The 12,765-nt window shown below is 37.2% G+C and overlaps 1 protein-coding gene across 3 annotated transcripts in view; it reads right to left on the bottom strand.

The window, feature by feature from the left end:
- The window catches only part of AVL9 (AVL9 cell migration associated), a 38,402-nt gene that overhangs the window by 11,632 nt on the left and 14,005 nt on the right, over positions 1-12,765 (bottom strand). For all 3 annotated transcript variants that reach the window (XR_015706856.1, XM_087767478.1, XM_087767486.1), the window contains 8 exons: positions 11,693-11,778; positions 9,879-9,950; positions 9,013-9,102; positions 8,572-8,638; positions 7,851-7,891; positions 6,696-6,734; positions 2,908-2,977; positions 1,681-2,228 (listed from right to left, as the gene is read on the bottom strand). Coding sequence is in view for 2 of the 3 variants with exons in the window: in XM_087767478.1 (XP_087623604.1) it covers positions 1,681-2,228; positions 2,908-2,977; positions 6,696-6,734; positions 7,851-7,891; positions 8,572-8,638; positions 9,013-9,102; positions 9,879-9,950; positions 11,693-11,778 (1,013 nt within the window). In the remaining variant the exon portion in view is untranslated. The remainder of the gene's footprint in view (positions 1-1,680; positions 2,229-2,907; positions 2,978-6,695; positions 6,735-7,850; positions 7,892-8,571; positions 8,639-9,012; positions 9,103-9,878; positions 9,951-11,692; positions 11,779-12,765) is intronic.

Raw genomic sequence — 12,765 nt, 5'->3', positions numbered from 1 at the left:
AGTATCAAGTGTCAGTTCCCAAATTCACATTTGTCTATAACAACTTTTATTTCCATGAACGTGTTTCATTCTTTTTAAAAGAGTGCAAATGAAATTAGTATTAGATCTTACAGAACTGGTACTAAAGCACCTATTTTTCCTTATGCTCTGGTGTACTTTGAGACAGTATTATGCCATCTGGCAAAATCTCCTCCCATTCAAATTTGTCAGATATAAAACAACCCTGAGATGAAAGCTCTAAAAGAGATTTAAACCTTCCAGTAAGTGGTTAAACTACAACTTCAAATCACATTTTTCTGATAACTTAGAGATGTAAAGCCTTTTCTGCTTTAATTACATTGGATGAACTCAAATTAAAAGTGCCTTTGTGGAACAGAAGGTAAACATGTAGAAACTGTCAGCTTCCTTAAAATTGTTTACTTTTCCATTTTATGAGCTTAAGAGCAAACAGTTTGCACTCGCAGTCCCCCATATCAATTATTTTCTTCTTGCTTTCAATCTAGTATTTTCAACAGAACTAGACTAAATACAATTTACAGGCTATTATGATCATTAGACAGACCATAAGGACAAACACCAGATTGCAGACCTTTGTTGAAAAAGCATTTCTAACAGTGACGAGAGGCAATACAGGGCAATGACACTTGAGCTGCTCGCTTGGGCCCACGCAGTGTACCGTTTCCAATGAAAGTTATTGCGAGAAGCTCAAACACAACCATCAAATACAATGTTCTGCAAGGAAACGCAAATAAGCACCTCCAAAGGAAGAAACACCACTTTGAACCTCATCAGCTTGAGGAAACAAATCTGAGTCTTTTACTTTCTGGGCAAATGTTCATCTAAAAGGTTATTACATTAAAAACAAAACAAAAAGCATTATATCACTTCTTTTACTGACAAAAGTATCTTCAAAAGGGATGCATTTTCCCTGTTCTTTTTTATCGGAAACCAGCCCTAGTAAATGTATTGCTTGTTAGTTACCATCAGAGTCCTTAGAGAGACTCTGGAGTACCTGGAGCTCAGTTAGGCATCAGCACAAGCTTAAAATTCAGCAGCTCAGCACCATGCACAGGGAAAGAGCCACAGACAACCAGGAGGAGTTTATAATGTAAAGAAGGGTGAAATTTTATACATATATATTTATATTTTTATATATATTTATTTATTTATATTTTTGTGTGTGTACACACACACATACATATTTATAAATACATATATATAAAAAATTAAAAGAAGAAAACATAGGATTAGGTGTCAGCTAAGATAGAGCTTTCAGAATCTTAGTTTAGATTAAGGTATCTAAACACTTCTTAAGTACTCTGACCTTGCCTCATGTAGGTCAGATCAACAATTCTTCAGAGTAAAAGAAAACAGTAGTTACCGATACATACCATTTATTAATCACAGTGGGGCTCCAGGTTACCATCATGTAGAATTGCAAACAGTATGTAAGTATACATATGAAAGAAAAGTGGAATGCATGTGTGCGTGTGCACACCCCTCTCAGACGTGCACTCACGCTTTCCACCTGCCTAGAAACACAGTCACTTGCCAAAGACTGTACTTACATGTTTTGTAGTACCCTACTGTCCATTTGGAGTTGGGTAACCAGAATTATTAGCCACTTCTGAAAAACAGATGTCTTTATGAGTAACCAGGTATCATGAACAATGTGTTTACCTTTGTAAAGATAGCCAACGGCATACCATACTGGTCCTCTTCCAACCCAGATATCAGTCCTGGAACAAGAACCGCGTGTCCTGTATTTGCTTGGGGCTGCACAGTGATTGGAAGGCTTTCCGAGCTCATGCCCTCGCTCAGAAAATTTTCAGCCTGTTCTGATGCTGTATTTTCACATTCTCCTTCTTTCAAATTAGACTCCTCCAAAACGCTAGGATCTAAGGTCTCCCAGTCACTTTCAGAAGATACTGGAGAAGCGCGGGAAGGAACTTTCAAGCGCTGCACAGTACCATTGGAGGACTGAGCTCCACTGCAAGTCTTCTCTGACTGGGAGAAAGGCACGTTTGCTTTTTGACCTTCCAGTGAATGGTTTCCTGTCATCTTCCTGCCTCCCTTTCCCATTCCTAAGTTTGCATTTGAAGTATCAGCAGCAGACACAGAAATATATTCGTCTAACCGTGGTGTATTTTCCTGCAAGCCAGTATCCTCTGATATACTCTTTCTTGGTCTATACTGTGAGCAGTCAGTAAGACCGTGTTCAATCATACCTGGAAAGTGACAGCATGCATGAATATCAGCATCTCAATAGAAATTTAAGTGATTTTTGTTAAAGAAAATGAACAAAGTGCTCTTATGTGCATAGTGGAAATCACGTATTTTAAAACACTACTTTGGGGGGGGTGTGTGTGTTAAAAAAACAAAAACCAAAAAAACCAAAAAAACCCAAAACACCCAAATAAAACCAAACCCCACACTTTCTCTCCTAAAGAATCTGCCCCAACTTTTTTGCTTTGAGAACACTGGTTAGAAGCTAAGAATTAGCAAGGTTAGGGGTTTGTTTAGGTGGGGGGTTTTTTGTGTTCCCCCCCCCCCCCCCCCTTTTTTTGAAGGGCGCATGTAGAAGGAAGAGAGAGGTTTCTGTTTTTATTTTTTAAGGAACTTGACAGGAAGGTATGACTTATTCAAGGTCCCATCTATGTTACCCACAGGCAATACAGAAGACCCAGTGGGTCCGATTAAGCACGAGAAATAACCCATAGCGTACAAGTAGTAAGTATTAGGAGATGTGTTCACAGTACATGGACGTGCATACAAGTCACCCGTTTTTCAGGCAACATAGCAACATAACTCTATTGTCATGTAAGTTGTTTTTCAAATGAAACAGTACAGCCAGTCTCAGTTATCACCAGAAAGCATATAAAAAGAAGTCCAAACTTCTCTTCTTACCAGGGAAGAGTGACAGGACAGTCATCAGAGCTCCCACCAATCTATTTACTGGAGAAATATAAAACAGCACCTGGTGGCAGAAGCGGGGGGTGGGAGGAAGAGAGCGTGCAAGAGAGGAAAGGGGAATTAGGGAGGAGAGAATGAGAAAAACAAAATTACACTTAAGCATGACAAAGATAGACAGAACGCATGCAAACTATTCAAGGCATTGCTTTTTATGTTATTTTAGAAAGTCTGCTTACCAACAAAAGCTCTTATAACAGTTCAAAGTAAATATTTAAATATGTCTATTATGTCCTTATATTTTATAATATTTATATGTTATATATACACACGTGTGTGTAATATATACTTGTCCCTCATTCAGATTTTCCTGTCAGTCTTTCAGATTTTTTTCCCAAATTGATCCAATTACTGAATGACTGACAGAAAAAAGTTGTTCCTGGCACGCCACATAAATTCTTGTTCATTTGTAGGACACTAAAATCTCTGTTATAAATCAGAGGCCAAATAATTTCCATTCCAGGATTCTGACAAAAAACGATGCAAAAACATCTCTTCTAAGAAAATATATTAAAGATACACAGATAAATGAAAAACAGTATAAATGCAGCATGCATTTATTACAGGTATCTTCCTATGATTAAAAAAAAAAAAAAAAAGATTTTTTGGAAACAGAAGACATGACTGATACTAACTTTGGTAAAGCACTTAAGGCATAACATGGGAAAACAGAATCTCCTTAATTGAATCAGAGAGACTGGGATTAGTAAATTAGTTAGGAGTTCAAAAAGGGGGGTGTCAAAGGCTAGCAATGAAAGAAGAAACACAAGGCAGACTGAATATTACTGCTGGAGTTCCTCTAAGACAGGCCTTCAGGGGGGAGGAAAGGAAAGAAAAGAAAAAAAAAAACAAGAAAACAAAGAAAAAACCAAACCCAAAGTCAACTTGTTTAACAATGCAATTTTTACATCCTCAAGCAGCACAATGCTAGTAAAAAATACTAAGGTCTTACAAGGAATCAACAATGCAACGGAATATAGAATGATCTGATTTGATGACTTTGCAGGCCAGTTTAATAGGTATATGATGAAATTAAAAGTGCAAGTTTGTGGACTTACACTTAGTAAAAGACTTCTGCTGTAAGCTAGGAAGGCACTTCAGAGGTGACTGATGAATAACAACTGATGTTCCACTAGTATTTGCAAGTCTACAAGCTAGTGAATTGATGGAACCAAGAGAACGACCTATGCAGTCCTAACGCATATCAAAAAATGTTTAATGGTACCTCAGCTAGAAGCAGACTATGTATATTATCTTGCACAATTTTTCTTTTCTCTATGTTCAAAATAGGTGAACTCAAATTGCAGCAGCCACGGAAAAAGCATGATGAGAAGAACAAGCAGCTCATCTGAGGAAAGAATTTCAGCTGACTCCGATAGGAATAAAAAAAGTCTAACTTCATTTAAGATGCTGCTCTATAATGCATGTGTGAAAGATGCATGATATAGTAACAACGAACTACAACAGAAACCCTATGATATCCCTACAGGTTTAGATTCTCAGATACCATGTATTCCTAGCCAAATTAAGCCTACAGAAATAATTAAGTCTATAAAGAAGTACGTTGTTTTCAAGAAATCTATTCCAGTCTAGATTTTTATTTGGGTATACCGCTTACTTAAGCCAAGTACTTTTCTATATTTGTTCCATCAAGTCCCTCTGCCATCTTTCCATCTATATAGATGCACACTTCCCTACCCCTCCCAACCCCATTATATAGCCTACAACATTTACATCAGCAAACTGGGTGGTCCTGGCAGCAGAAAGTCAAATGATCACCATCTGGAAGTAGTCTTCCAGCCTAATAACAGCTGAGAGGTGAAAAAAAAATTTGTTTAGCCTGTGGAAAGGCATCAACCAAATTGCTAAGGATTAAAGGAAACCCATCTGTGGCATTCAGGCATTTTTCAGCTCACGGAAAATTGGCATTACTAGTGGCTTCTTGCATATTATATTTAAGGTCTTTTAACATACAGATTCCCACAGTTATTCTGGAACCTTAACATCTGTCAGAAAACAGGCAGTGCCAGAAAACCAAAACTCTTCCTTTTGAAATTGCAAGTATTGTCTTCCTGTTTAAGCTTAGGGGAAAACAAAAACAAAGCAATCTGCAGCTTTATTCAATAAGCTTCCAGTTATTTTCAAAACAATTTCATATGTTTGAGTCATATGAACATGCTTGGGAAACCCTCCCTCTCCTCTCTTCCTGTGCATTTATGTCTTGTGGTTTGAGCAGCTTCAGAAAAGAATTGTAGCTCAGTAAAGTATTCTGTTTAGATATGTCCAAATGCTGAACTGACCTGATGAAATGCTATCATAAGTTTTTAAACAGATCAGTAGAGATACTTTACAAAATCTTAACTGGAAAATATTTTTTCTGCCTAAGGTTTAAAAAACAAACAAACAAAAAAACCCAACAAACCACTGTGGACTTTCAGAACATATTAAGTTACTTTTGGGAAAAAGCTTGCATATTGAGTCTTGATTACATACATTTCTACATGTGTTACTCCTACTATGTCACAATCATATTTTCTCAAGTATACCTTTCGCATAGCCTTTAACAAAGCAGTCTTTAGCATATGGCTCTTTAGTGCAGAAACTGCATTTATTCTCATCAATACTTAGAACTGTCAAGGTATATCTGACTTACAGAATTAAGTGACAAGTGCAAAAGCTTTGGAGAAGCCGCTACTTCTGTTTTTAAAAGCCGTATTTACTGCCTCACACAAGATACCTAGGCCTTGGATATAGACTTTAAAAAAAACCACCACACAACTGTTTTGATATTGTATAGATTAAGTCCTACTAACGTTCCAGTTGCAGCTAACAGGGAATTCTAATGTTCCTTCCAGCACTCTGAAGAAGCTGGGTTTTAACATAGCAAGTTCACTGAGGAAAAAAGTGATGTTTGGGAAACTGAAACAAAACTTTAAACAAGAATTTTAAAAAAGCAAACCAAAAAAAGAATCCCTGCATAAATGTGTCTGGGAGCTGATACATAGTCATTTCACTGAAAGTTCCTGTTCCAGGGTATTAAATATACACAGAAGAAAACAAATGTATCTACTCTTTCACATCTGCTTGTACATTTTGCGTGTTCCACTGAAATTGCTAAGATAGCATTGCTTCTGAGGCAGTAAGATAGCTCAAGAAAACACAGCCTAGAATTCAACAGTTTTTACCAATTTATAATCCGAGTTCAGCCTGACCTAACAGATACGGCTCTTCACACTGTCTCCTGCAGGTGTCCATGCAATTCAGGTCTGAAGGACACTTTAGCACTAGTTTCCTTTGGTACGCCTATTTAAAGCCCAAACTAGAAGTTGTACTTACCGAACTGTAAAGCTGTACGTGCCCTTTTCAGTACCAGCATTTCGTATCGGTTCCTTCACACAGGTACCTATCTGCATTATGTGTATCCTTTCCTATCTTTTATAATATATTAAGTTTCTCCACTCACATTTAATCACATTTTACTTACTCTGGCTGGGAGAGCTATTAATAAGGTGGAGTGTGGTCGTAACAGAAGTGGAGGCAAATTTATACATCAACACACAGCAGTTACTTTTAGCATAATTTCCCAATTTATATATGGATGCAAAGTATACTTTTATTTTACTGTATTTGTTTTTCACTAGTATATGCTACATAACTTCATACGAAAAAAAATTTAACAATTGCATTTCTATTTCGATTACCTTCCTCAGCCTACAAAACGTTACCTTTTTCTCTAGAAGAATCAATTTAAAAAGAATCAAGACCTGAAAAAACACAAAAAGGAAAAATATGGTGAGTGAACCAGTGCCATTTATCACAAATCCTGTGCAAGCACAATCTCTTATTCAAGATTTCATGTTAACCACTGCATAACTGTCAAATGATCAAATACATTTGACCAGTGAAAATCAGTGTTCTGATACCCTTTCTCCACCTGAGCACTCATTTAAAAAAAAAAATAAAATAGCATGAGATGCATAAAGAAAAACCTGCACAAACAAGAATTGTGTAATTTGAATCATACAAAGCTTATTAGAAAGAACATGTTGTGCAATTCCAGAATTTTAAAAAACAGTAAACTGCATAAACATAAAAGAGTTCCTTCACAGAAATACAGAAAAGAATTCAGCAAAATACCAACAGCATTCACCTCGCCTAATTTTAGGCATCTACAGATGAGGCATCTAGATCAGAAGTGGCTGTCCAGACTCCCTACACTCAAAGAAAAACACAGGTGCTTCTGGGGCATGACTGGCAGACATCTGAAGTTAAACAAAAAAAATCTACTGAGCAGGCGCAAATATACCATGAAACCCAGATTCTCGAATTTGTTTCCTTTATGCCTCTCAGTTAATAAAAGATTCTAAATGCAATTGGTACCTTAGCTATAGGATAAACACTCAATTTCAATAGTCATTAGGAAAAAGAAGGAGAGGTGCAAGTCCCCTCAGTTTCTATGATGGCAGAAGCTGCAAAAATTACAAGATACAGGGAAAAATGCTCCAAGTTGTGTCTGCACGGACATTAGCAATATTATTTTATCGCATTCATCTGACGAGAAGCAGGAAACAGAAACAAGACCGTAACTGAGATACCATTTGCACTTTGGGACAGGACTAAAGAAGTGTGACACAAACATAGAAATCTCCAGGGAAACCAGCAGATAGACAAAACTTGTCAGTCTGGAACTTACTTTCACTGAAGTTACATAAGCAGGAGGGGAAGGGAAATCAGGACACTGTAACCAGAAGTACTTAGGAAACAGTCTTCTTACTCCTAGCTCAGGTATGTCTAGACATGTTTATTTTTCAGTTCCTCACAAAGAATTTTATTCCACAAAGTAAGTGCTGTACTTTAGATACCTAGCAGAGAACACCGACCTTGTGTCTAAAGTGAAGAACAAGATCCCGAGGAGACAGACCTGAGATACCAAAAAGAGAGCAATTATTACAGTTTACTAGCTAGCAGAGATACTAACTTAATTCTTGTCACCATTTTTCAGGGGGAGGGGGACACCCATTTATGCATTCTATGTGAACCTCGTTATTTCAATAGCAGAACTCATATAGAATTCTTTCTTTTGAGCAGGAGCAAGAGTTAAATTTACAATGGAGATGATAATAATGTGAACAGTCACACTCTTGAGTTACTCCTGTTGGCTGCCACACAGCATTATGGAAACACTGAAGTAAATACTACACTGTGCATTCAGGAAACACAGGGAAGAGTCAGAATCAAATGAGAGAGATCCCAAATAACAGGTAGATGAAAGTTTGAGCACCCCACACCATCAAATAGTTCCATCTAAAAATTAAGAAAGTACTGTTTCCCAAAAGCAGCCAAGCAGTTACTTGTCAGACTGTTAGGTCAAGAGGTAACATGGCTTTCAACATACAACTAACTCCTATTATGAAAGCAACACTACATTTATTTGACATTTATTTAAATCCATTAATAAAGAAATGCGTAACAGAATACTGTGCAGGCACACAGACCTCTGATGCTTAATCTGTTAATGCACATAAACAAATTAGCTCAGGAAGGGAATGTGTTCATTAGTGTAACATTATCTCTGCTGCTTGTACAAAAAAAGTCACTTACCAAGATAAACTTGTGACCCTTCTAGCAAAGTACTGCCCAAGGAACTATTCATATGATCATAAAGTTCCTGTAAAAGTTAGAACAAAGGCAAAAAAACCCCAGAAAACATTAATGGCACATGGTCACACAAACCCCAGAATAAATAAAATTCACTTATTCAAGGATTCCAATGTCTTATTCCAGAAAGAAAGTACAGTTTTACTAAGGGAGTCAATGGAGATACAGGCTGAAAATCACACTAATTCTTGTATTTCATTACAAATCAGAAAGTTGACCCTCTGTCAGATTAGGGTAGTTCATTTAGCTCATGTTAAGTTATTACAAGAGCTGAATAACTGAATGACCTGTGCAAATGGAATATTTGAGCGCTAATTAAAAACACTAAAGTCCATAGCCATACACTGAAAGCTTTGTTCTGTGTGGTTATTACTTAAAAGTTACCTTTAGAATTGAAATTTGTGAGAAGTCTTTTTCTTCAAAATACGCATGTGTAATGAGTTGCAGCTTTGCCTGAAGTAACCCATACAAAGGCTTGGAAGAAAAACAAACACAAAAGCAAGTGAAGAAAACTTATTTAGTCACTCATTTTGAACTTTAATCTTCTCCCATTTGTATCTTGCAACATACACACATTATTACACAGAGTTCATGGAGGGGCAGTCCTTAGTTGCTAACTCACAGCATCTTTCTCCTGTGCTCATTTTAAGTTATGATAATTCTATTTTCTTTCTATGGCACATACCATGCCGTCACTGAACATCTTTCTGGAAAAGTACTTTCCTGCTTTTACTGGAGCTGCATGAGCAGTGTTATAGTTCTTTCTTCAGCTTTAAGCACAGAAAGAATTTCTGTTCCCTGCCTGGTGACCAGTAGCTTTTGCTAAATAAGTAGAAATACAAGATGTTCCTTCCAAACACGAGTATGCTGTATGTGTGACTATCTTAAAACCTCTTTCACAGTTGTCAAGAGCCGCTGTCTCCAGTTATTATAATGGCCAAACCCCTCAATCCTACTACATGAAATAAAGTTAGTAGCATTTAAGAATAATCACAAGTGCAAATAGATATCCTGGTCCCTGACAACAGGCAGACACTTTTACAATTACTCTTACAAGGAGATACTAATTCAAGGCAGCTCACTCAAATGCCATAGCCTTCCGACTCAATTGTACTTCAGTATTTTGTTACCCTCTGCAATGATTTAAAGAGAGGTGTTTGGAGCCAAAAGTTCCAAATAAGAATACGGAAAACAAATAATTTTTAATACGTTATTTGAAAGTGTTTTGGGAGTTAAAGCAACATTCTTACCAGCTGACTGAGAACACACACACTTTTCTGTACTGTTTCTCGGGTGACGTCCGCTTGCCGTACTTTTAATGCCTAAGAAATAGAAGTATTACAGTATTTTTACCCACACGCAATTTCAAAGAAAATTCTTTCACAGGTCTAGTTGCCACAAACCACCCCCCTATTTAAACAAAAACCTAAAACTGACTGCCTTCAATGGTGGAATATCCAAACCATGCAACAGTATGCCCTTACCTAGTAAAAATGGTCATAACACTGATATGTCAGAGTTGTGTTTCCATCTCACTGTGCACAGCAAAGATCCAAATACAGCTATGATGATAGGCAGAGGACTGTTTAAAAGACACTAGCATGAGAAAAAGGCAATAGCCTTGGAAAAGGCAATTGCATTTTAACTCAGGGTAATGTAACAGAAAAGAAGCCACAACACATCACTCGTTCTTCTCTAACATTATCTGTGAAAATGGACACAGTTGAAGAGTCTTTGCCTAGAAATTGCTTGCTTTATACTCAAAGATTTTCTCTGAGCCAGCCATAAAATGAAGGAGATATCATCTGCAGAATCAACTACATTCTCAGGCAGACGAAATGGTCCCAGCACTTAACAGCAGAGCTAGAAAGGGTGGGGGCAGAAATACAGCCAAGTGATGCACTTAATTGTACAAAACAGCAAGTGTGTGGACTGCAGCCCACACAAAGAGGACAGATGGAAAGAGTGCTAGAGCTGTCATATGAAACACACTGGTTTATATTCTACTTGTTCCAAAGAGTTCATTTTAAACATCTATTTATCTTCTTAATTGGTTACTAAACAGCATAAACCGGAAGCAAGAGTACAATAAAGCCAAGTTATTGCATAGTTAAATAGAGCAAGACTAAGTCACAGAATACAGTGAAGACTGGCTGCAAAGATAATGAATGAACTAAAATCAACATGGACTTAGTTCAAAAGAAATGGTATTAAAATCTGCATTTGTAAAATTTCTCCTATAGCATAAACAGCAACTTGAAATATAATCAAGGTATGATTAAAACCGGCTACATAACTTACATCTTCTGAATACAAGACTCATTTAAAACTCAAACTCACATGGCATTCCAGATTCTGGGCATTTCACTGGAAAAGGGAGTAATTTTTAAAGAAAGTTGTAATGACTTCTCAACTGTAAGTGCACAAGATCATACTACCGTACTACTTTTGAAAATATGGGCAGATTCTAGTAGATCAAGTACATCAGTTCCTCAGCGTGATCAGTTGCACACTGTAGCTCTCACCAATTTTTCAGCTTTACTGCTACAAGCTCAGTATTGGTAAGCAGCCACAATGAATTGGAAGATTCTGGTCTACTCTGCCAGTGTACTTTTGGAAAAGAAGGTAGGTTAAAAGAAAACATCTCTACACTTGCATGGTCAGATCCCAGGAAATACTCTCAAATTCTTCATGCTCACATACTGGAGAAATTTCAACTTTTTCCACCCAAGAGGCCTACTTCCTGGAAACATGACTTGGCTGCCTGACAGACTGTCAGCTTCATTTTGCTACTTGGTGCTGATGCCTGGATTAGCTCTCAAGAACCAAAACATATTTTTCAATTGCCTTGAACATTTCAAAAGATCACAATATGCCTGCTGACATAAGGGAAAGAAATAGTCCTCAAGCTCTGTAGCTACCTACTGTGCACATTTTCATGGATTTTTAATGTAAGCTGATCACGCAGTTTGACTGTTGGTATAATGCAAGCCGCTGAATTTTAGGGTCGTTAATGCATCAAGCCTATTATTTCATTAATATAATTCACAGCTTGGAAAGTTACCTTTGCTTCAATCTGCCTGTAGCAAGAGACGCCATATACTGTGGTTCGATCCCCACATCTTGGTGGCAAATGGAAAAACACGGTATCTATGAAAAAGAAAAGATTGTTTCATAAGTCACTAAACAAAAATTCAGTAGTTTTTATTTTCAGCATCACTTATTTATAAAAGGTTTACTGCTGAAAATACTGGCACACTTATTTTCTGAGACTTTAAAAAAAAATAGAAACAAATAGTCATCTATAAAGCTATGCCTGCACCCAAACTGTTTCCAAATTGCAAAATGCTTTGTGGAAGAACCTCCAGCTGTGCCAATATGGATATTCTGACAACAGCCTCATGTTTAGCCTGATCAAGCTCCTATAAGCCCACTGAGAGGTTCTCAGAAACCGCTATTGACAGCAGAGAAGTACCACTGAAACCTACAGGCACGCTGCTTTCCCAATTCAGCACAGAGGAGCAAAGACAAAGCACTATGAAGCAAGGTGTACAGTTGGAGTGTGATACCATTAAGGGGGTAAATGCAATGAAGATGGGGGGGACGACCAAAAAAAAAAAACCCAAACCAACCACCAAGGAGGACATATACAGTTGAAAGATTAGAGTAGCTACTACCACTGCCAAGGTAGATATCCATGCAGCAGCAGCACTCTGCTAACAAAAAGGATTTGTGAATCCTAATCTCACACAAAATAATTACTGTCTCTGTGCAAGTGTGACATGAAAGAAAAAAAATCTCTATAAAATATGACAGGAGAAAGGCTTTTATGGCTTGAGAGATATACACGCATACATACATACACGCACTTGCTAACACTGCAAAAAAGTTGCTAAATCCTATGTAAAGGAGAGGACATTATGACTGCCTTTCAAAACATGAGTGAATTCTGTTTTGAAACCAACTATTAATTTTGTTGTTTGCTTTCTAGTAACAAAATGAACAGAAGAGACAATCCCATATGCATTAAGTCCAACAGAAAGAGGGACTGTTTATAACAAAGCTTATTCCCTTGAACAAGCTTAATTATATTATGGAGATCACTTAGGGTTTTAGAAAGCCTTTAAGACTGTTTTC

Source organism: Nipponia nippon, unplaced genomic scaffold, assembly GCF_047370975.1.
Source record: "Nipponia nippon isolate SJK-2023a ecotype South Korea unplaced genomic scaffold, ASM4737097v1 scaffold_1, whole genome shotgun sequence".
Classification (NCBI taxonomy): Eukaryota; Metazoa; Chordata; class Aves; order Pelecaniformes; family Threskiornithidae; genus Nipponia; species Nipponia nippon.
The sequence above is the reverse complement of the archived record's forward strand: the minus strand, read 5'-3'. Positions and strand labels throughout refer to the sequence as shown.